The sequence below is a fragment of the Phoca vitulina genome, unplaced genomic scaffold (assembly GCF_004348235.1).
Source record: "Phoca vitulina isolate PV1807 unplaced genomic scaffold, GSC_HSeal_1.0 scaffold5, whole genome shotgun sequence".
NCBI classification, from domain to species: Eukaryota; Metazoa; Chordata; class Mammalia; order Carnivora; family Phocidae; genus Phoca; species Phoca vitulina.
The window spans coordinates 78562311-78587255 of NW_022589708.1; the positions used below are offsets into that span (position 1 = coordinate 78562311).

The following is a 24945-nucleotide window of genomic DNA, read 5'->3' on the forward strand; positions in this document are numbered from 1 at the left end:
TTTTCCACACACAAGCAGGTGCTCGAGCGGAGCGGTGGGCCTGCAGTGGATGTGGAGGGTGAGCAGGAAATACACATCTGCTTTTGAAAATCAAGAGACTGTGGGATCGTTACTGCAGCGAAAACCCAGCCTGTCCTGGAGAGCCTGGTGCCCTGGCGCCAGCGCTCAGGCAATGGGGCATGGCGGGGGGGGGCTTGCTCCTGTCTGTTCTTTCTTAGCCTTCGACGGTCCTACTTTGGGATAATTTTTAATTTACTTTAAAAATCACTTGGTATTTTTATGAGACATTTATATTTTTATCAGTGTATCAGCACCTGGCACATGTGAAGTATTCAATAAATGTTTGTTCTTTAAAAAATACCCCCTACCTTCTTATTTCCTCATGAGTCAGTTCACTAAAAATTACCTAGGCCGGTGACAAATCATGTATGGAAATGTCATGTGTGACTTAGGAATTGGGGGCAAGTAGCAGCCTAGAAATACAGAATTGTAGTTATCCTAGAAGTCTAGCGTTTCGACGAGGAGGAGAAATCTTATTATTTCTTCCTGGAGGGTGGGGGAGGGAAGGCCAGAGCTGGACTCATTAAATGTTTAATTACATTGTTGTTTAGTAAGCAGCCAACATGTGCTTTATTGCTTTGGACCCCTTGTGATTTGAGCAAACCTGTGTCCACATGTGATCCACTTCTGGATCTCATAAGCGGTCTGCCACTCCGCCTCTGCAGCCCCCAGAACAGGAGCCCGGGCTTTGCAGCTGGGGGGGGGGGGGGGGGGGACACGTGGGGGCGCGCTTCACAGAAGCTTCCTGACTTCTTAGGAGGCAGCCTCACCTCTTCCACCCGACCAGAGCGCTTCAGAAACTCAAAAGAATATTGTTAAGAGACACCTTTTTAAAGTCCTTGCTAATTTCAGAGATTCGCACTGAGACAAAATAACCATAGCGTGAGTGGAAAGAGAAAGGATAATAAGTTCCGTGTTGCTGACAATTCAGAAATCCATACAGCAACCTCGCGGGGTTGTTTGGGGGTGATGGGGAACCCCGACAGCTGGAACAAATGAAATGCCAGAGTCACTTGGAAACCCCATTTCCCATGGGAACGTCACGCTCTTCCCTTCCATTCCTCTCAAATCAGAGCAGGTTCAGTAATGACCCTTTTCTCCCTTTGCCTTGCTAAAAGACCTGTGGCAAACCGAGAAGTTTGGGTAACTGGACCCTGAATGTGGAACTGTTGGCATTTGTGATGGGTTTTGGTTGATATTCCCAAATGATTCTGTTTTTATCAAGCAAGCATACAGTAGATATACTGTCAGTTGGCTGGAAAAAATCTTCAGTAACCAGCAAGGTACGTCCATCCCAAGGGCTGCCTGAAAGCCCTCCAGATAGAATTACTTGAAGGAAACGTCGGCCCCGTGGCCCTTCTTGGAGAGGAGGGAAGAAGCCGTGAAATTCCCACTAGCAAAGTGTGCTGCTCCGTGAAGCCTGGGACTGAAGTGGCCGGCCCGCACGGCGCTGCTGCGTTCACTGTGGGCACCGGTGAGCGGGGTGCCCAGGCCCGCGCGGGAGGGGCCGCTCCTCCACTCCGGCTGCCAGGACTGCTGTGGCTGGCAGCTTCCCCAGACCTTTGCTAAAACACAGTAACAACCTCTCTCTGCTCCACAACACCCCGTTCGTATAACAAGGGAACAAAATTCTGCCCAATAAACTCTTCTTATTCCCTGAAACAGTATCTCCCCAGACTATCACCACCCTCTCCCTCCAACATATTTTTTTTCAAGTTTTAATTTTAATTGCCATTAGTTAACATTCACTCCAACATATTCTCTCTGGTTGCTGCTGCCTAGGGATAGATTTTTTATTTTTTATTTTTTAAAGATTTTTTATTTATTTATTTGACAGAGAAAGAGAGAGTTCACAAGCAGGGGGAGAGGCAGAGGAAGAGGGAGAAGCAGGCTCCCGGCTGAGCAGGGAGCCAGATGTGGGGCTCGATCCCAGGACCCCGGGATCATGACCTGAGCCGAAGGCAGACGCTTAACTGACTGAGCCAGCCAGGCGCCCTGATTTTTTAAACTTTTATACAAAAAGTCATTGTAATGATCTATCCTTGCTAAAGCAATAAACATAACATGAAGAAAGAATAGCTTGATATTTCTTTTCAGTGTAGCTTATAAATCACTGCGGCCAGTATGTTCTCATACCTCCTATGTGCCAGGCGCTGTGCTTTACAGACGGTGTGCGGTCCTCACAGGGACTGAGGGAGGCGGCACCATCCATTTATAAGGGAGGAAAATGTGGCTCAGATCCATGGGGCCGCACGTCCTGTGAGGAGGGGCCCGCCGACGCCTAACTGTGCTCTCACAGCCCGTGCAGGGTCTGCTTTCGGCCGAGGACGGAGACTGTGCCTGCTTCACAGGTGGCTCTCAAGGGCTCGAGCCTGGAACAGGGCAAGTGCTCAATAAATATTAAGTGGATGAATATTCCATTCAGAGAGAAAACACAAAGAAAGGTTGCCTTTCTGGTTCTATAGAATGGAAAGCTAAATTTCTTCCACAGGGAATTTGCTACCTTTTCACAAGCTAATTAGTTAAACTAATAACAAAAATAAAACTGTGATAGTTTCCCCAAATGTCTACTCTCCTTAAGTCTAGTCTCCTCTGATGTTTGCACTATTAATATTTGAGTAGCTGGAAAATGTAACCCAACAGTGGCAGTGAATGTAACGATTACCCAAGCCACTGCTTTAAAAGCAGTTTTTCTTTTTAATTTATGGATTTGATACTATTTTTGAGCTGACACTGAAAGACTGCTCCGGACAAGAATGTATTCCAGATATACTACCACTGGGGATACCTTTTTCCCACACACACCACTCCCCCAGAGATTGAATGTGGAAGTAAAATGCCCCAGACTGTACAGAACTATCCACAGCTAACACTTTCAATTTTGAATTTCTGAATTTTTGGAAAATCTGGATTTTGCTCAGCAATGTATTTTTCACATACAACCTCTGTCAATACAAGTTGAAAGTTCTCTCAGTGAACCTTCCATGTAGATCAAACTAAGGCTAATACTTGGTAACTAAGGAGCTAAAGCTCTGTTACAGCTGAAGTTTGAGAGTGAAATACATATAAATAGGGACGCCTGGGTGGCTCAGTCGGTTAAGCGTCTGCCCTCAGCTGGGGTCACGATCCCAGGGTCCTGGGATTGAGTCTTGAGTCGGGCTCCTTGCTCTGCAGGGAGCCTGCTTCTCCCTCTGCCTGCCACTCCCCCTGCTTGTGCTCCTCTGACAAATTAAAAAAAAAAAAATCTTAAAAAAAGATACATATAAATAAGGGACACTTCTTGGCTTGGTTGGGGTGTCACAGAAGAGAGACTGACTTTGCAGGAGTAGTTGATCTTTCAAAGACCAAATCAGATCTTAATTTAAACGTCAACCATAAAATTAAGATAAAGTGAAGACTAAAATAGTTTCCTCTAAAAATGAGTGGAGCCCAGAGAGAAATGCACGCAGCCAACATGCCCTTCACCTACAATTGCTTTAATGATTTAAAAAGAACTTGTCACTTTTACAAATAATTGTGTTCAAGGACAAACTTCCAGCCTACAGAAGAGAGTATGGTTTTAGCTCACACTGAAGGATGTAGAAAAAGAGGCCCCCAATGCTGATTTCTGGAAATCGTAAGCTGGCCTGCTTCTCCTATTTGGCTAGTTCCTGAAGCCCTTACAACTAAGCTAAGACTTGGACTCTTCTGAGAATTGACAAAGATAGCACATTCCACCTCTCGCCCTGTCCCACCGTGACCTCTTATTGGGCTCCACTTACTTTCAAAAGTGAAAAAGTATTTAATTGTATACATCTGTGGCCATTTATACAGTCACGAACAAACCACGTTTGAGGTTTCTGGAATCCCTGGCCAGCCTGGGATGAGCTGAGCCTCCTGCGCTTCCCTTTTATTCATGGAGCAGCCTGTGAAAATCTTCACTGGAGGTCACATTCAACCCTGTCCGTTTTGTTATGGTCAGCAACTGGGGACAGGCTGAATTCAGGGACTCGGGCCCCAGTGCCAGCTAAAAAGTTTATCTGAGGATTCCAGCTGTGCTTCTAAAAAATCTTACCAGAGGAAGTGAAAACAGAATGGTTATAAAATACATGTCAAGTAAAAAATTTTTAATATACTCAAAATTCCTAATATAAAAATAGTTTCTGCCTCATTGAAAACATTGAACAAAAAAGTAGGTATATATTCTACTTTAAAAAAAAAAAGCCCTCTTTTAGAAGCACCCATTTACCATCTATCTTGTGAAGGCTCACCCCGCTTCCCAGAGCGTCCTAAGGGCGCTGCACTGTAGCTGGGGGGTGGGGGAAGGGTCTGAGCCCGGAGGGCCACGGAGGGAGGGCCACGAAGACACTTCTGCGCTTGCCAGGCTGCAGCCACCTTCGGCGGGCCCTGGCCGTCCGCGCCCTGCCTGCTGCCATGTACCGGGTAACTTCCCGGCAGCCTTCACCAACCCTGTGCTGCTGCCTCCAAGAAAACCAGGGGATGATGCTGTGTGAGAGTAAGCTGCCAAGCAGTCGGGTCGGAAACCTCTCCCGTTCAGTTGTGTCCTTTACCCCTTTCCGTCTTCGTTTTCGCTCCTTGGAGGTGGAACCAGCCCGCGCGCTCCAGGGAGAGGGGCCTCGACAGCGGCAGGGCCTCAGGGCCGGCCCGGCTTGTCGCTGGGGCTGAGCAGGAGCTTGGGGCCCTGCTTGTCCATGCTGGAGTTGATGCTGTCTGCTTCCTTCTCCTGCTCGGGGACGCAGGTGCAGCCCACCGGCACGGTGACGTACTCCTCCGCGTACACCGAGCGGCCGCCCGCGCAGGCCGAGGTGCGCCGCAGGATGACGGTGGGCATGTACACCGGGGCGCTCCGGAAGCGCAGGTCCTCCTCCCCGAACAGCCCGGTCAGGCAGCCCCTGCACAGGCAATAGGCCTCGGGCAGGTACTTCGGGTACCTGGCGGGGTCGTAGGAAATTCTGCAGGGAAGAGAGCACGGCTTTAGTTCACGCTTTGGGGCAACAGGAACACATCGCGCGCTGAGAGAGGGCAGCCAACAGAAGATTTTTGCTTCTGGGATCAGGAAGTATTGCGATCACTGTTTAATGGAGCAGGAAGAAAGGTGGGGCGGGACAATTCATCCCGCAGTTAGCGTCCATGCAAGATCCCAATCTGAAACAGATGCACCATGTGACTTTCTGTATATTAAATGGTGGAGACAGTTTATAGCCATTGTCAGGCCATTCCCTAAAAATGCTTTCAGAGTCTGTGCCAATATACATAGAAAAGTAAAATGTATCTATTCATATTAATGACTGAAATTCATTGGCAAAATGAAGACATGTACAGTGAAGCAGGTTCAGACCCTGCGGCTACAGCCCAGAGGAGGCGGGAGGGGGCGTGGGAGAGGTGGAGCGGCGGGTCCGCGAGCCGCATGCGCACTGACAGGCGACGGCCGCACCCACCAGAATGTAAGATGCCCTCCCTGCTTTGGCCACAACTCCAGCCCTGGGCCCCAGAGCCGTGGTCCCTAAGGCCCCAGATCTTCCTCCGCTCCAGACACTGGGCTCTGCAGCCCCAGATGGGGGCACATTCACCAGGGTGCCGCCCACACCGGTCCCCAGGAAGGGGCCACCTCTGCAAGAAGCTAGCTGGCCCAGGTGCCACCTGGCCTCTGACATAGCTATCAGCAAAGGCAGCTGCAAGACACCTGTCCAAAAGGTCACAAGGTGGGCCCTGTGTCTGTCGGGGTCTGTGTGCCCTCCTCCGTGAAGGGGCCAAACCCATGCTGGGGAGGGCAGGCTGGCCAGCCTGGGACATTTGAGAAGTGAATGCTAGTTTAAATGTGATCATTTCCATCCATCCTCCAAAGCTCTCTATTTTCTGGTCAGATGCCAAGAACCAATGTCAACACCTACAAAACAGCCTGCTACCACAATGCTAGGGGAGTCTAGGGCTTGGCTGGGCCGGATGGCTCCTTGGGAGAGAAAATAAAGCACTTTCAGGCAGGACTCTGCCCTCTGCCACCATCCCCTGCAACGAGCCAAGAGGTCAAAGCTGTGTCAGGTCACTAATGGAGACCCAGGGCTCCTCCGTAATGTCCCCTTGCACAGGGAGGCACTGTCCCCATTTCTCATGGGATTGCCGTGATCCCAAATTCTCATTTCCATGAATCTCCCCACTTAAAAAACACATGGAATCCTCTTACAAATGTTTCTCTTTCTTCTGGAGCTGAATCTTAGGGACCCTAAATTCTCAGAGTCAGAAGTCAGGACTTCTAACCTCTCGAGCAACACACACATTTGTAGACCCAAAATGTGCCAAGCCCAGGAGGGCCCCCAAAAGTGCTGTGCCAATGGGAGCCTATGATATAAATTTTTAAAAATGAGGTGTGCCTAGAGGTTTTTACAGCCAAGAACTTGAGGTGTGTATGGTTTCGCATCCAGGTTTCTGGCCAGCAGAATGTGGCTCCATAGGGAGGGACAGTGGCCCGGGCTGGCCTTCACCCTATATGGCTTGCACAAGTTTTCTGTCCTTCAGGAGGAATCCCCTCTCGACTAGTTCTCTCATACGTCCTCACTGCTAATGACTAAAATTCATCCACAAAGTTAAGAAATTTCCAGTTAAGAATTATGTTCAGACCATCCAGTTAAAGAATGGGGAGTAGGGGGCTTCGGAAAGGTAGGGGGGTAGGTGAGCGAGCAGTGGGGTGTCCAACAACAGAGCTGAGGATTTCTTGCAGAAAGGAGCTAAAAGGCCGACAACCGGTGGTGCTGACTGGGGCCAACTGTGGGCCTATCAGGGGTAGGGAGGCAGAAGCCTGAATGGACTTGAAACATGGGAGGGACAGGGTTGTTACACTGATTGGCCAAGAGGCTTCTCCATTGAGGAGCTCATGTCAAGAGTGTTAACTCTTGACCCAAAGACAGGATGAGGGTGGGTGGTTCCAGATGTGTAAGGAAAGTACATGGGTTTCTTTTTCTGTTTGGATCCAACATCTTTAGACATTAGTGGATTGAAGCATGACTGGGTGGGGAAGAGTTTAGAAATGGTTATCTTCACGCAGCAACAAACTGACTCCCCGCCAACTACATGCCATTTACACAGTACGAAAGAACTCAGGGAGCCAGGCCTCCCAGAACGCAGAGCTGGGGTGCCCACCCAGGCACAGTGGCTGGGTAACACCTGCTGCACGCGGATGGAAAGGAAGCCAGTGAGTCCAGTAGCCAGCAGTTAAACTGGACGACCCAGCCCAACCTGCCACTTGAGCATTCTAAAGCCAAGAGGGACATTTGCAAGTACTTGGCCACTGTTTGAATGTGGGGGATGAGGTCAGAGGAGGGTCAGCAGTGACTGCACAGCTTCCTGTCGGGGTGACCAGAAGAATGGGAGCAGCAAGGAGGCCCCAGGCCTGGGCGTCCCTACAGCGGTTGAGCGCTCAGGCACGGACACCTTCACCTCCCTTCTCCCTGCTGTACGACAAGGGCAGAGTCAAGGGTGAAGGCTAATAAATCTGTTATATGCAAACAGGAACAGGGTGGGGTGGGGACTGTCTTCACAATGTAAGTCATCTCTGAAGCCAAAACATTCAAATTTATACTGATTTTGTCTATTCATCCTTCCCTCCAACATGAACACAAAAATAGTAGTTGAAAAATATTTTTGAAGCTTCTCATCACTACTTTTTCCTCAGTTCTGCCATCAGGAGCTTCTGGAACATAATGAGCTCTATCCTTGCAAGGACTGATAAAGCTGTCCACCCTTACCGTTCCAACTTTTTCAACCTCCTCTGTAAAGCCTTGCTCTCACCCCCGATCTGAGGTATGCGGAGGCACAGCTGGGGGGGGACAAGTCAGGACAAATCCAAACTCCTCTGCCTTCAAAGGCCTCTGCAGCATGGTCCCTACTGCATACTTTTCCAGCATTCCCTCATGGTCTCCTCCTTTGCAATCCTAGCCTACAGTCATCCCAAAGCGGAATGCTCCTTGCATGGGCCGCAGCTAAGCTTTTGCTCAAGATGCCCTCTCCCCAAAACCAATATCAAATCTTGCCGTATTTTAAGGACCAATTCAAATCACTAAGAGTTTTCAAATTTCCTTAGTCAAATTCATCCTCTTTATCCCCCATATCCTCACAACACTTGGTGCCTGTGAGATAGGGCTACACTTTTTCTATGTTTTCTCCTGGGAGGGAAGATTCAGGGCCGTATTCTTACTCATCCTTGTGCCTTAACATGAGAGTAAGAGTTTGGTAGATGGTGAGCTGGTGATGGTGAGTCTGGACTGCACAGCTCCCTGTCCTTCATACCCTTACATCCATATAAGGCCCTAACTTAAAGTTTGAAGGAAAAGGAATTTATACTATCTCCAGTCACCTTCAATATTTATTCAGCAACATCTGAGTGCCAGTGACGTTTCAGGCAATGAGGATAGAGATGAAACATGGATCTACTATCCAAGGACTCATCATCTGTGGGAATAAACACTTAGAGAGTTCATCCAGCCATGGCCACTGGAAAGGCTTCCTGGCAAAGGGGGTTCCTGGTGGATTCATCCAGATGAGGAAAGGAGAAAGGGGAGTTAGCACAGAGGGCAGAGCCTAGAGCCCAGGGACCATGTCAGCATTAGGAACTGTGGCACAGGACAGGAACTACGAGATGATGCTGGGCTAATCTGTGGAGGCTGGGTCATAAGGGTCCTCAAATTCATAGTGAGGAATTTGGATTTGATCCTGAAGGCAACGGGGAGGATGTTAAAAAAGGAAAGTGACCCAATCAGATGGAATTTTAGACAGATCTTCCTTACTACACAGTAGAAGATGGTCTGGAGCCCAAGAGAGAGGTACTGGCTGAAGGTGGAGATTTTTAAATTATTAGCATATAGATGGTGGTTAAATAAGATCATTCAGGGAGGTGCATGGAGAAACACAAAATGAAAGGGAAAAGGAAGGGGAGGGACAGAGGGGGAGAGAGATAATCTCAAGCAGACTCCCCACTGAGTGTGGAGTCCGATGTGGAGCTCCATCCCACAACCCCGAGATCATGACCTAAGCTGAAATCAAAAGTCAGACGCTTAACCAACTAAGCCACCCAGGCTCCTGGGAAAACCAACTTTTAAGGGAGACTATGTCTCACTGTGGAGATTGACAGAATCAGGAGTGGCATTCCCCAAGCGAAGGAAGGCAGACACTTAAGAGGGGCTGGCCAAAAACTGGAATTGATGGGGCCCGTTTACTGGAAATACAGGGATGGAGAAACATGTTAAATGGCACTATGAGGATATGACCAACAGCATACAGAATGCTGGAAGTTCAGCACATGTTTGTTCCAAGGAAGAAAGGAAGGGAGAGGACCCAAAAGAACACTGAGTAGAGTGACATAAGTATCGGGGACATGGGGCATCGCTGACCTGCTTTACACCCGCCATCTCTGTGCAGTTGTGAATTCAGCAACTTTTTACTTGCAAGTGTCTCCATTTGGATGAAAAACTTATGGTTGCTTAAAAAAACATATCAAGCCCAAACTGAGAAACTTTCCAAAAAACAACTGACCAGTACTCTTCAAAAGTGTCACAATCACAAAAGACAAAGAACCAAGGAACTGTTGCAGACTGAAGGCCGCTAACAGGCCTGACCCCCAAAGGCCGCGTGTGAGCCGGGGTGAGGTCCTGGGGCAGACAAGGGGTGTTAGTGGGCCTGCTCTGAGGAAGGGCTCCAGATTCTAGGATTGTTATCAACAAGCATTTCCTGATCTTGATAATTCTGCTGAGTTATGATGCTGCCATTTCGGGAATCTGGGTAAAGGGTACACAGGAATTCTTTGTACTAATTTCACAAAGGTTTTTGTTAGTTTGAAACTATTTCAAAATGTAGATCTAAATAATATAACAGAAAAAATAGAGAAAAAATTTTAAAGTTCTAAAAAACCACTTATGAGATAATCAGGGAAATCTGAACCTGACTGAATACTTGAAGATATTAGGGAAGTATTAACTTCCAGGTGTGTTAATGGTATTGTGTGGTTTTATTTAACAGAGTCCTGATCTCTTAGCGATACACACCAAATAAGTGAGTGTACAGACCCACACACGCACAAACAGCGCTAAATGCCTGTGAAGTCACAGAGTGCCCGAGGAATCTGCCAACTGGAAGGTTAGTAGTGATCATTAATTCAGCAGAATTGGCAATGCTCAAGCCAGCCGACCAGGACAAAGCAACGCAAAGCGCACAGTCGGACACGTGGGTGGCTGGAGGCTACAGCCCCAGGGAAGTCTGAGGCCCATTTGGAAAAGGAGGGCTGAGCCGGACAAAGGAGGGAGCGGAAGTGCTGAGCAACCCACACCCAGGCAGGAGTGGTGAGCAGGAGACCACGGGGTGGGGCGGAGACTGCCCGCAGGTCCCTGCAGCTGGAACGCCGTGTGTGCCGGGCGGAGATTTAGTAAGACATGTGAGAGGTGGACGGGAGCCTTGAAGACCAGAGCAAAAAGCCTGGATTTTACCTTCCAGATCACAGGAAGCCACGCGAGGACTGGAAGCATGTAGACAGATGATCAGTGGACGTTTAGAAAGGCCATTCTGATAGTGGCGTAGACCCAATTACAGGACAAAACTGGGATTGGGGAGGAAGGTCAGTCACAGCCTGTTCAAACTCAGTTTCCTCCTCTGTAACACTAGTGTGACCTGGGGCATCAGAGATCCCTTTCAATTCCAAGTAGCTGGGAGTTATCTTCTCTACGCACCACAGCACGCAGGTAGCAATCCGTGTAACAATCCCCATTCCATGTGTTAATGACAGGCAGAACGGACAGTCACTTGGATGCTGTGATGGTCAGAAGGCTCATCATCTAACTAAAAATATCTGTTCCACCCCCACCAGTCGGCCCCCCAGGACTGAAATTTCCACTGTCACAGTGACACCTCTGGGCTAAGGCATTATGACAAAGAGACATCTGCCTACCCCCACCCCTGCCCGGTACATGGAACATAATAAGAAGGCATATGCATTGGTGTTTTTCAAATTGTGGTTTTATGACCAGGAGGTTTCTCTTAAAATAGAAAGGTGCTACCAAGGGGAGGGGGACAGATACAATGCATATCACACCCCTGACACCCAGTATGGTGGGTATCGATGCCAGCAGGTACCATGGAAGACGGAGAGCACAAGACGGACACATTCTGAAGGACACTAGTTGGGGGGGGGATGGGGAAGAGATCAGGATGAAAGGTCTGGAAGCCTTGGGACAGCCAAGGGACAGACACAAAGCTAAAGCATGTCACCCCAACCTCCTGTCTTAAGAGTCTGAGGAAATTATCAGCCTGGAGTGCTTTCTGGTTAAAGAAAGCTACCACGAAAACAAGACATCAAGAAACCGCAACACGGATCCTTTTCTCTTACCAAACATGGAAATGCAATCGAATAAGAATCCTGCACAGCTGTCTTGCCTCCTTGTGAGCAATAATTCTTTTGTCTTTACATTTTCTGCATGCTGCTCTGTGGAAGCTTGGCACCGGAACATACTTGAAACAAATCAAGTTTTCCCCTCTGATGGGATCCAAAAGTGTCCCTGGAGCCACGTGTGAAGCTTGGCTTGAGTGAGTGACAGCTGGCCCAACTTAATCCAAGAACAAAGGACAAGTCCTCCAGGGATGATTAGAGGTGATGGAAACTGAGCTTGGAGAGGAATGTGAGTGACAGCGGAGACAGAAAAGAGCACTGCCCCTGGGACCCTGAACTTGGTAGGAAACAATTCGAAGCGGTTCCCCAAGGACTGCCACCTGGAGAACAATGAGTACATTCCAGCAGACAGAACCACAGCCACCCGATGTGCTCTCGATCTGATGCCCAAGTATAGCTGTGGCATTTACTGGCACAAACTCATCGGCATGGCTCACCTTCCCGCTTTGCAAAACATAAAATTATTTTGATCTCAAGACAACAGAGGCTAAGTATGATTGTTTCACAGCCATTCCAAGACCCCAAACCAATGGAACAAAGTTGGGGAAAATGCCGTCTTGGGACTGAAATGGTCTAAATGGAAACAAAATTGCCTAAGTAGTCAGTCTGCCAGATCTTAAGGTCAATGAGTTCAACTCATTGTCCATTACTTTTTAAAAAAGGGCAGGATGGAAAAAAAAGGGGGGGGGGCAGGATGGAGTCAATAAGAGTCTTGAACCTAAAATTTCAGTCCTATTTAGTTACCAACATCATTGCCTCTGCCTGGTTCTTTGCGGCCAAGGGGATGGATCTGATTCCCAGGCTACTTCCTCCAGCTTCTTGATGGCAGGACTGTTAATGTGATATTTTTTATCAATGATTTCTGCTTAGAAAGGACAGCTGTAATCCACTGAGTTTCTGAGATTCCCTAAATTAATCTATAAAGTGCAGTTCTAAGCAGAATCCCAGTAGAGTTTTTGTAGAACTTGGCAAGCTGATCCTAAAATTCGTAGAAAGAGAAAAAGTCCAAGAATACTCAAGACAATTTTGAAAAGGAAGGAAGAGGACTCACTTTACCAGAGATCAAGACCTTCTGAAACTATGGTAATATGCAGACATCTGGCAGCCCTCCGGGAAAACTGAGGAGAACCAATTTCCCTTCCCAAGAGCTAAGATTCCTCTGCAGAATACCTGTCTTTTTGCCCGGGAAGTGGGCAATAAAAAGAAGGAGTAAACAAGATTTCCAGACTGGTTTTCAGACCACCTGTGTGAGAACCATGTGGGAGTCGGTTAAAAACACAGATGCTCACACTTGACCCCCTGATTCAGGAGCTCCGCATGCCAACAAGCTACACAAGTGACTTGTCTTGCTCACTTGAAGTGGGGACCCACTGACAGTCAGTAGAAGCCCGTTCCACAGCACAGTAATATCTCCGAAAGGTAGGTAGCCACATATCTGTTAACCAAACAAGCAATTGGCATTGTAGAGAGGATGGTGTGCAGATCTCAATTGTGCTTCACTGGAGGTCCACAAATGAGCTTTCAAAACTAGTGATCACTATTCCCCCACCCCAGAGATTCAGAATTCATGGTTCTGGCATGGGGATTTTTTAAAGCTCCCCAGATAATTCTAACATGCGACCCTGGTAGAGGCCATTAGGTCTCCAGATCTAAGAGAGATAATGAGTCACTGAGATGGGGTTTATGTAACCTTCCAACCTCTTTCTCCCTTTGGAACCAGCCCCGCAGCTAGGAGGGGGATGGTTAAGAGACTATGGGGGAAAGAATGGTGCATGACGAGGCCCAGAGCTGCTATGGGAGGGCTCTGTTCGAAGGCCAGGGAGTAGCCAGGGTCATGAGGACCACAGTTTCCCTCTGCTGGAAAGCTGTGGCCAGCAGCCCCATCGGCTCCACCCTCTCTCCATTCCCTAAGGCCTGAGAGAGCCAAAATCTTCAATACATGCTGCCAAGGAGCTCTGAAAAATGCTCTTCTGGCCCCTACAAGAAAACATCAGTTGTGCATTTCTCCTGAAAGAGGACATGGAAAAATCAGCCTGGGAGAGCAAAGTCTGACCTGGCACAAATGCCCTGGAGTCAGAGCCCCAGAGGATTTCATCTGGCCCTCTTCGCTGGCCAAGGAGAGCTAGGGGTCAGCCCTACCCCCATGTAGGGACTGTGGTTGACTTTGGTGTGATCCTGAACTTGGCATCAAGGTCAGCCCTGAAGCTGAGCCAGTGAGGCAGGCTCCAGAACTGACCAGGCTCTTCTGCCAACTGGGCTGGCTCTGGGCTACTAGAACCTGGGAGGACTCAGCCTGTCCGTCCTCTCTCTTTACTAAGAAGGAAACCGAGGCACCGACAAGGTGAGGGGCTTGTCCAAAGTCTTCCAGCTCACCTGGCCTCATCCCATCCACAGCCCTGCCCGCACAGCATCCTACAGTTCGGGGATCTTTAACAGCCAGATGCTTCGTCAGTGCTAAATCTACAAGCAGGAAATCCACTGATACCATGTAAAATCTGTTCATCTGGGAGATCAGGGAAGACCAGAGAGAGACTCATGGCTTGGAAAAGAATTTGGAAGATAACTTGGAAAAAAAAGCTTTCCCAGAGGGAAAGAGAGAAAGAGAAATTAGAATGAGGGCCAGAATTTCTCAAAGGGTTTTATTCTTTTGTCACGGCAAATGCCACACATTCAGTGCAGCTGGGAAATATCTCTTCAAAGGAAAAACATAGCTCATGCCCACGGGGTGGCTTAACTAGCTTTCCAGGGGAAGCTGCAGAATTTGGGTTCAAAGCCATCTTTGATGTGTCCGTCCTTGGGGCAGGCGGGTGAAGCGCCTGTGTGCAGAAAGGGTGGAGCCCACCTTGATCTGAAATGAACCAGCTATTGCCATATATTGGTTATGAGGAATAATTCATATCAAAATGTTAGCCTAGACTATTTAATTCTGGAAGAGTCCTTGGTAGATTATTTTCTCTTTGACCTCATTAATTTAGTGAGCAATGTACTCATTACCATCCTTCAAAATCTTCATGTGTCATTTCTGGAAGACAGGCACCGTAAGGAATTTCACTTCGTGGTATGTGTGTTCCTTCCAGGACTTGGCCCAATTCTTCTGTTGGTATTAAGAGTACAAACATTCTATTCAGGTGAGGAAATCTGGAAGAGGTGACGATGGAATGAAATATTATCATCATCCCTGGTTACTCTAAGAATGCCAAAGTAAAACCCAGGCAGTTGAAGAAAATAACTATCAAAGCAAAACGAACGTATCTATTTTCAGAAAGAGAGACTTGAATCCCATGACAATGCTCTATGACAATGCTCTTATTTTTACTCTGTGAAACACTGATAGGTGCAGTAGAGCCCGCTATATTGAGTAGCTCAGAGAAAAAAAATCCACGCAGTACTTTGGCCAATTAAAGGTCACTTATCCATAAAAAGTTTTTGGGGGTTGGGGCGCCTGGGTGGCTCAGTCAGTTAAGCAGTTAAGCGTCTGCCTTTGGCTCAGGTCATGACCCCAGGGTCCTGGGATCTAGCCCCCCATGCCCCCAGTCAGGCTCTCTGCTCAGCAGGGAGTCTGCTTCTCTCTCTCCCTCTGCACCCACCCCCTAGTGCTCGCTAATAAATAAATAAAATCTTTAAAAAAAAAAAGTGTTGGGGGGGTGGGGTGTACCAACATTTCTTAAACAAGCTGTCTGAACCATGAGTGTCTCGTTTTCTACAACAACGGGTTTGGTGAGCCGTGCCCCCCACCCGCCCGGCAAGCTGGAGCTGGAGACTTCCCCGGCGGGCAGGCAGGCACTGCTTCTGCCCTATCCGCCTCCCCTGTCCCTTTCCCCAACCTTCCTTTCTTGAACAGAGCAGTACCAGCACAGAAAGGACACGGCACCTGCGCTGCTACACCATAGATAGATATTCCTTGAAGGCACACAGACTTTCTTAGTTCTTAAGCCATTTGAATAACCTGTAGATTTGAAGCAGGGACCCAGAAAAAAGTGAACTTGCTAAGGAGAATTATAAACAGGAAAGGACACCCCTCAATTCCAAAGATCACACGGCTGGCCGGGCCTCCCCAGGCGGAAGGGAGGAGGCCAGGCCCGCGGCCGCAGGGGAGAAAGTGGGTTGGCGCGGTGCTGCCCCCTCTCGGTCACAGTGGACGCAGAGACCCCGTCGAGGCCCCCACCCTGGGAGGAGGATTAGAGCCCGCGCATCCCCAAAAGGCTTCAGAGTGTGGGGACCACCGTTCTTAGTGCTGGGACACAAATATGCAAATGCATCCCGGGAAAGGGGGGCATTTAAAAGAAAGATAATATTTTAAAAGGGGACTAAGTGCCGTGGAGATAACTTCAACATTATACAAACTTCCCTCACTTTCTCTGGTTACTGTTATATTCCCTTCACAATTTTACAAATGACATGATGAGGGAAAAGTGATGTGAACGGTGCCCTGTGAAGTTTCGAGGAAAGCGGCGGGTCTGTAGCTGGGGAGTGGACGCAGCTGTTTCTGCAGTGGGAAAGGGGACTGTGATGGACAGTCCCCGGGGGGTGGGGGGGAAACAGGATGTTTGGGTTAGCTGAACTGAAACGTTAGAGGAGGTGAAGCACAAATATCCTTTTTATTTCAACCTTTCCTGACGAAAACCTTCCTGAAGCGCAGTGTTGCTAAATATCCGATGATAGATTTATCGGAACATGAAGGTCGTCCCCATAAATGGGCATCGCTGGTCTGGCCCCGGGGACAGTGGTGACCTTGCCTGACCCACACATGAGCTGGAAGCTGTTGCTGCTGCTGTGCCCCTCTTCCCCCAAAAAGTCACCTGCTGAAAGTTCTGGTAATAGGGAGTGGTGCCAACTTGGGTTCTGCATGGGAAAGTATCAGCCTGTCCGATCCGGTGCCTGCGCTGTTGGACCCTCCTCCAGCCGTCCTCTGCTGAGACAGCCTCCGACTGACTGCAAGGCTCCCCTGCCCAGCTACTGGGGGGGGGGGCTCACCGCCTCTTCCAACTCCCTGCTGGGGGTCACCTCTATTTTTAAGTCACTTGTGCTCCCCATGCCCTTTCCTCTCTCTTCTCTCTTTTTCCCTGTCCTGTTATTTCTTCTTTCCATTTATTCCCTTGCTGTTCTTGCTACCCATGGAGTTGTTTATTGAAAAATAAATTTAGGTAAAGTCTCTTAAATTCACAGGAGGAAAAGAGTTATATAGAAAAGTAGCAAAGCCTAAAATTAAATTGTTGTGCATTAGTCATATCCTAGAGAAAAGTTATCTTTAGACCATGACCCAAAATTGAAAAATATAAACAATTTAAAAATTACTTAGACTATTGGTAGGTGTTTATCTTTGGGGTTTCAACATACATGAGTGATGTGTACCTTTAAACCTTAATGAACCTCAGAGTTCTTACAATGTATTTCTTACTATGTCAATCTGGCTTAATAAACTTAATGAACAATTACATTGATTTTATTTTTGGCATTTTTGTTTCTAAAGCTTAAGAGAAACAAACATGATGCCACAAAGTAAATAAGAAAATATTTTTATATTCTCAAAGTTGAATGGTGCTTTTCTACTAGCACATTGGTCTGGAGCATGGGCTAGATAGAATCACAGATCCGGGATGAGATCCTGGCTCTACCATTTAATGCCTGTCCCCCCACCCAATCCCTTCACGTCTCCAGGCCAAGTTCCTCATCCGTAGCAGCTTAGTTCTGGGGACACAAGGGGCCCCGAGAAGTGCAGTGTCTCTGCTGTCAGCTCTATGGCCTGTAAGAACAAACAATTCTCTTCAGACCAAAGCTCAGGGAAAATCAAAGGCTGTAGTTTCCTGCTGAGTTTTGTTTCTTCACTCTCTTTTTCCTCATGGTTGGTGAATTTCCCTTTCTGCTTTCAATTTAAAAATGAAGATGTTTTTGAAATCAGTAATACATGCACATGGTAGAAAATTCAAAAGATAGGAAGGAATGAAAAGTAAGTCTCCTTCCTCCTCCGTCCCCAGCTTTCCAGTTCCCCTCCTGATGACAGGCACCATGATAACCACGTTCCAAAGATGCCCCTGAGTGTGTGGGGTGGTGTGTGTGTGTACATTTAAAAATAACATATGTATGTTATATAATAGCTTCTCTTTAACACACAAATAACACTGTACTGCGCCTTGCCTTGTTGCCCTCTATGTTGGTGATGGACTGGTCTCCTGAGGCAGGTTTACAGCTGCCCCATTCCTCTTTCTGGCGTTTTATGGCATTTTATTGAACTAGTTGGCTATTGGTGGGTGTTGGGATGGTTTCCAATGCCCTATTGCCACAGTGGAAATGCTTGTACATACATCATTTGGTGCACAGACAAGTGTGGCTGAAGAAGTAAACCAGCACCTGGAATTGCTAGGTCAAAGAGCGCGTACATTTAAAATGTGGATAGCTAATAGCTGGTTGTCTGGACTCATACCCTCTGCTGTATGAGGATGCCTTTTTCCTCACCTCCTTGCCAACAGAGCCTGGTGGGTACCCCCAAAATAAAGAAAGGTTTCTCAGCATCGTTTTAACATGCATTTCACTTTAGGATGCCTGAAGCTAGGCATCTCTTTGCGTTTCACATAACTGACTCATTTGACCCTCCTTCCCCAGCAACTACCCATGACCTTTGTTCCTCCCTTTATTACATCTTTTTCTTATTGGTTTGTAGGAGCTCTTTAGGAAATGAGCCCTTTGTGACATGGGTTGCAAGTATTTTCTTCCAGTTTCCCCTTGTATTTTTCTAATTTTATTTTATTGTTTATTTTGCCAAGAAAAAATGGCAGATAATTGTGTAGCTGAATTTATGTCTTGTCTTTTATGGCTTTGGGGATCTATAAGCTACTAAATAGGCCTCTCCACTCCAACACTGTAAATATAATTGACTGTGTTTTTCATGTGTTTGTGGTTTTGTTTTTACATTTAAATCTTTCGGTAATTTGGAATTTATTTATTTATTTATTTATTTATTTTAAAGGTTTTATTTATTTGACAGAGAGAAAGACAGCCAGAGAGGGAACACAAGCAGGGGGGGGGGGAGAGGGAGAAGCAGGCCCCCCGCGGAGCAGGGAGCCCGATGCGGGGCTCGATCCCAGGACCCTGGGATCATGACCTGAGCCGAAGGCAGACACTTAACGACTGAGCCACCCAGGCGCTTATTCATACGTTTTTCCAGTTGGTTACTCAGTTGTCCCAACACCATTTTGAATGAGCCATCTCTCTCTTCAAAGTATGAAAAGCCACCTTATAATCCAAATTTCTATTTTAAATCCTGTCTTATCCACCTAAGAAGTCCTTTCTGTGCCTTTCAGTATTTCTGAGAGCGGCAGTCTGTTTCCCCATCCATCTTCCTTAGGAGTTCTCTCTGTTTTTAGCCTTATGTACTACTTCTAATTCCATGCTTATGGTTGCACAAGTGAGCACACTCTTCCCCCCCCAGGCTACACAGGTCCCACGGTGACACCACTAAGAAACCAGTCCTGTCCTATTCTACACACTGCTTTTTGAAGAGGTTTTGAGCTCCTACGTGAAATGCTTTTTCCAGTCTTCCAGTGACTCAGGAGGCAGTGAGAAGTGATCAGAGGTCAGGAGAGCAAAGAGGCCATCTCCTGGTGGGAGAAGGCAGGGCCCACTTTAGCACCCAGCAATCTGGAGTCCCGGCCCAGGGCCCACCCCTAGAAGACCGTCCTTCGTTCAGAGAGTGTAAGCCTCCATTTGCTTGCAGGGGGAGCAATTTCATCAGTGTTGCTAAATAATAAGAAAAGTAATGCAGATGATACCATCGTCAGCCACCTGATACAGATGTAGCTCCTACTCCCAGGCCCAGGTAGCACAAAGGTGCCAAGGGTGGACCTGGGCAGCTAGACCAGGACCGCTCTATACTGTGTGTTGTTCTTTTCCATGACCTCCTTTAGCCATTCCCTCCTCCCTGCTGCTCTTGGATCTTTCCTAGGAGACACAGGTAAGGTAGTAAGGGCAACTCAATTTACCTTACTATGCAGAATTCTAGGGCTGACAACTCCTGATCTGTACTTCAGCCCCAATCGCTCTTCTGAGACCACACTGCCAAGTCAAGCGGGACATTTATACCTGTGCTCCTCTTCGGCACATAAAACTCAACAGGTCTAGTACTGAATTTACTTCCCTCCAAAAACTCTCCTCATTCAGTTTCTCCATTTTGCTTAAATACCATCAACAATCCAAGCCAGAAACGTGGGAGATGCCCAACAGGAGCTCTTGAAAAATCACTGTGTGTTACTCTTCTGCCTTTCGGGCCACAGCCTAGCCTGGGAGACATCTATTTGCCAGGAGAGCTTAGAATTCGTTAAAGAAAAATGCAGACTTTGCAGCTTCTGTCTGGAGAAGCCAAGCTGTGTTTTGAGAGATCTTCCAAGTTTCTTTAATGCTATTTAGCATACCAAAGGTGTAATATGAGTTTGGAGGAAGAAGGATAATATAAAAGCCCACCCTTTTGGTCTGTGGGAATGATGGGAAGGAAGAGGCAAAGCAAGAGAATGAAGCCACCAAAATGAATGGCTCAACATGTGTGTCCTGAGGGCATCAGATGAATGACGAGCAGTGAAGGCAGGAGGGAGTCCTGGGCCTGACTTCCATGGTGGTGGGGAGCTCAGCCACAAGTGAACTTGGTCCTCTGCAGAGTAGCCAGGAAGAGGGAAGCCCCCTGACCAGCAGGCGGAGGCTTGGAGAAGCCTGGATTAGTTTTAGACAAAATCATTACATTTTCTCTGCATATCTTTTTTTTTTTTTTTTTAAAGATTTTATCTATTTATTTGACAGAGAGAGAGAGAGCACAAGTAGGCAGAGCGGGCAGGCAGAGGGAGAGGGAGAAGCAGGCTCCCCACTGAGCTGGGAGCCTGACGTAGGGCTCGATCCCAGGACTCTGGGATCACGACCTGAGCCAAAGGCAGCCGCTTAACCGACTAAGCCACCCAGGTGCCCCTTTCTCTGCATATCTTAATAGCAGTGTGGACCCTCTCCTTCTCCCTCACTCCCACATATGATCATCATCCACCAAATCCTATCACTTTAACTTCTTTAAGTAATATCTTTCAAAATGACCCTAGTCTCACTTTTTCCACTGCCCCACTGCCTAAGTTCAGACCCTAACTACCTTTTGCTGGAAGTATGGCGTTCGTCCTGTATCTCCCCTTGGATCCATCCCTCATCAGGTATGCCTTCCCAAAACACAAAGTGGTCACATGACTTCCTTCATCAAAAAAACATCCTACAGGATACATTTCAAACTCGTAGCATTGCTTTTAAGGCCAAATCTAGTTTCTGCTCCCCTCTGCAGCCTCCTCTCTTGCCACTCCCAGCCACATAGAAACACACCTGCGCTCGCCATTCTTCCGTCTCTTCCCCCTTGCAATAAGCCACTCCTTCCCTCTGAAGGACTCTTGTCCTTGCTCTTTCACTGAGGGCTTTTCCACGTCTGTGGCAGTGTGAGGGCTCCCTCCTTGTACCGCGAACTCTGAGCCCCTTGAAGATGGTGGGACTCAGCAGTTAACAGCAGGGAAGGAGACAGTCATAAATGTGTGCTGGGGACACTCCCACCACACTATTCCCTACACAAGCCCCAGAACACCCCAGCCTCCCTGCTTTGTGCGTTGTTCCTTTCTCCTGAGCCGACCTCTTTACCAGGCCAATCTCAGAGTTATGTCCATTCTCCAAAATACATTTCAAATGCCATTTTGATCCCCCTCACCACGTTACACTATCACACACTTATGATTTCCTGTCAAATCATGTTCTGCCTTGTATTATGGTTTCTTTACCAATTATCTCCACTCCTCCCTTAGACTATAAGCTCTGAGGATGGGCTTCTGAGGGTTCAATGCTCAACAGTGTCTGGACCACCACCACAGGCACTCAAAAAATGTCTGTAGACTGCCACACTAGAACTTCACAGGTCTCCTGTACAAAATTCTATAAAAATTAATGAAGGATCACTTGGCTTGGTCCCTTGTGGAACCCACTGAACTATATACCTGACAGATGGGCACTCAAGAAACATCTGTTCCATATTAAATAGTGAAAAGGTAAACAACGGGAAGCAGGTTTCCTTCGAGGGAGGTGATGAGACCTTTGTGGGAATGAATTACTCCAACCCAGTCTCTGCTCCGCCTCTCCCTACTTGCCCTTCCCCGCTCCATCGGCCCTGCCCGGTCCCTCCCCGCGACCTACCTAGCGTCTCCCGACCGCCCCGCCCCTCCGCACCTGCCCCACCCCACCTGCCCTCGCCGCTCACTCCCTGCCTGCCACGCCCGACCCCGCCCTCCTCACTACCCACCTCACTTTCGCTGGCCCCACCCGCCGCATCCCACCTGCCTCGCCCGGCCCCGCCCCGCCCCGCCCTGCCCTGCCCACCCCACCACGGCCCCGCGGCTCACCTGTAGGCCCACGGCGACACACTGCGCAGGTTGGTGGGCGGCCGGAAGCGCCGGTCGCCGGGCCTGCCCCCTGCCGGGCAGCTCGCGTTACGCGCCTGCTCGCGCGGCCCCAGCTGCAGCGTGTGGTGGAAGGCGCCCAGCACGCCCGCCACCAGCCGCCCGTACAGCTGCTCCAGGAGCTCCTCCGGCCGGTCGGCGCAGCCCCGCGGCCGCGCCGGGCGTCTGCTCGCTCTCAGGGCGCCTGCGGCCCGGCCCGGCGCCAACGCCAGCAGGACGCCGACCACCAGCATCCAGACCTGCGAGACAGGCCGCGCGCTCAGCGTCCGCGCGCGGCGGAGGAGCCCGCGCCCGCCCGCGCCCGGCCCGCCGCGGTCTGGGAGCCGGTGGGCGCCCCACCCCCGTCGCGTCGCGGACCGTGAGGCGGGCCCGGAGGATGGGTGCTGACCAGACGGGCCCCCGAGCGCCGCCCCCGCCCGCCCGCCGCCCCCGGGGGCCCCGGGACCCTGCCCTGCGCCGGCCCGCGCGCCCCGGGCCGCCGCCGCCGCCGCCACCCCGAGCCGGGGGCCGCGCGGGAGGCGGCTGCGGGGTGCGCGTGTGCGTGTGCCTGCCGGGCTGCTGCGCCCTGGGCTGCGAGTGCCTGTGACGGCCGTCCGCGCCGCTTACCCCCGCACGCGCCATCCCCCGGCGGCGGCGACCTCGACGCTCCGCGCGCCGCGCCCGGCCGGTCAGCGACGGAGCCTGCGGAGCCCGCGCCTGCGACGCCGGAGCCCGCCGCCCTCAGACTCACGCCCCCACACCCTCGTCATCCGCCCGCCTCCCTCCCGCGGGGGCTGCGCGGCCGAGGAGGGGCCGGCGCGGGGTCCCGGCGCGGACAGCTCTGGGTGCCGGCCGTCTTAGAACCGGACTGGGCTTGAGTAAGTTCCCTCGGGCGTTGTGTCCTCCGCGGCGCCGGGCGCGCACGGACCAGCCGGCGGCACGAGGTCGTCGCCCGGCTTCACAGGAACGAGCCGGGGCTGCACCCTGTGCCTCTGGGACTGGAGCACATCTGCCCCCTGATGAAATGCACTCACCAGTGACCCCGGCATCCCCCCGCTTGTCAGGAGAGAGCCGCACCACCCGAGGGCTGGCCAGCCGCGTTGATTCGCACCCGGCGAAAGTGGCGGCTTCCGAGGCCCGGGAAGAGCGAGCTCCCGGCTGCGTGCTGCGCGGCGGACGAGGAGGACGAGCCGAGGTGGCGGGACCCTGCACTGGCGCTGGCCTGCCTGGCTGAAGAAGGCCTGGAAGGACCTGGCCTGCAGATCTCCAGAGCTCCAAAGTGGGGCCAACTTTGAGAAGTTAGGGGAGACCGATTTTGGCTCAGGGCAAAAAGATTCTTACAGTAATTAAAGCTCTCCAAGAATAGAACAGGCCATCTGGAAAAAGAACGAGCTAAAACCTAGAAGGATTCAGTTCTTTAGGACGACTTCCTCTTCTGAGACTCCATAGTTCAAAGAAATAAATTTATTAGAGATTTAAAAACTTCTTTTTAATAGGGTGAGAGGAGTCCGTTTCTCCTTTCCCCTCAACACTCATGAAATGAACCTTCTGTGCCTCTTCTAGCAACTCTAAAATCAAAGTATTAAAATCCCCCAACTTGTATTTCTGTGTCTGTGAGTGGGCATCACTTGGTCTGTTACAATGTTGGAGAATTCCTACTCCATGATATCTGTAAGTGCAAGCAGTCTTGTAAAATAATATTCTGTGAATAAATTAAAAGAAATATATTTAAATGAAGGAACTCTATATTATACTTCAAGAACACAAGAAAACTTGCTCATTTGTTCTACAAAATGCTTTTTAGGTGGCAGGCTAATGAATATGGCCATTTTACAGCAGTCATTCTTCAAAAATGAAAACAAAAGTCATACCAGCTGAAAGTGTAGAAAATAGGTAGTTTATGCCTCCCGGAATGGTTTGAAGCTTTGGTATTTGACTACGTTGGTTGTCTACAAGGTATTTGTCTACTTGATTAAATGACATTTTAGTTGTGCTGTGTAGGAAAACACTTTTCCATGCCTTGAACATTGTGTAACTGAAGAGTTTCAGAATTACTGCTAAAAATCCCACTGAAATCTCCAATTTAAGCAGTTTAAGCAATTTACAGCTCTTGGTGAGTAAACATTTGAGGTTATAAAACTTTTTTCTGACTAGTAAATTGTTCATGTTCTCTGTTATCTTTCTGGTAAAATGGGAATAAAGATCATTATTCTAAATACGGCTTATTTTGTATTTGATAAAAAGTGTGGGAGTCCGCTAGGAGAATGAGACTATCATCACACTAGTTTTCCTAGGAATACTCAGTATGTCTCATTACAACATCCTTTCGTATGTAAGGTGACACAATTTAATTGTGCCAGGCTGTTAATTCTGTATGTTTTTCAACAAAATACCTGCTACTGTCTGATAACATGGCAGTTTCTCTCCTTCTCTCTTGATTATCTTGGAAATAGAAAATATTTACTTCCCAACAGTTTCACCTGAAAACCTCACCTATTTGATAGAACATAAAATTCGTCTTTGTTAGACTAGACAGAGTTGAGAAAATTTCTTAGAAACGGGTGCAAAGGGGTGTCTGGGTGGCTCAGTCAGTTAAGCGTCTGCCTTCAGCTCAGGTCATGATTCCAGGGTCCTGGAATCAGTCCCACATCAGGCTCCTTGCTCAGCGGGGAGCCTGCTTCTCCCCCCGCCTGCCACTTCCCCTGCTTTGTGCTCTCTCTCTGACAAATAATAAAAACCTTAAAAAAAAAAAAGGTGCAAAATGTTTTGTCTAATTTTCCATCTGTTACCCTCAAGTCTGAATGTATGTATGCACATATGAAATAAACATGTTAATAATTAAATCCAAATTTAAGAAAAGTGAGAAAAAGGCAACCAAGCTCCTCATGTTCCCTTAGAAATAAATGCCTCTCTAGTGCTCTTTACTGAAGATGTCACCATCCTTGTAGTCACAGAAGCTTGATCTCAAGTCATCTTCAGTTTCTCCCTCAATACCTCATTCACTCAACGACTCCAGTACCAGGCACA

The 24945-nt window shown here is 48.9% G+C and overlaps 1 protein-coding gene across 1 annotated transcript; it reads right to left on the reverse strand.

Moving 5' to 3' along the window:
- Positions 1-3282: 3282 nt before the first annotated feature.
- On the reverse strand, positions 3283-24481 carry IL17D (interleukin 17D). The gene is made up of 3 exons (XM_032403380.1): positions 22546-24481; positions 21883-22178; positions 3283-5012 (listed from the first exon to the last, which is right to left on the reverse strand). The coding sequence occupies exons 1-3, from the start codon at positions 22558-22560 to the stop codon at positions 4694-4696; spliced, it is 630 nt and encodes a 209-aa protein (XP_032259271.1). The 5' UTR covers positions 22561-24481; the 3' UTR covers positions 3283-4693.
- Positions 24482-24945: the final 464 nt, after the last annotated feature.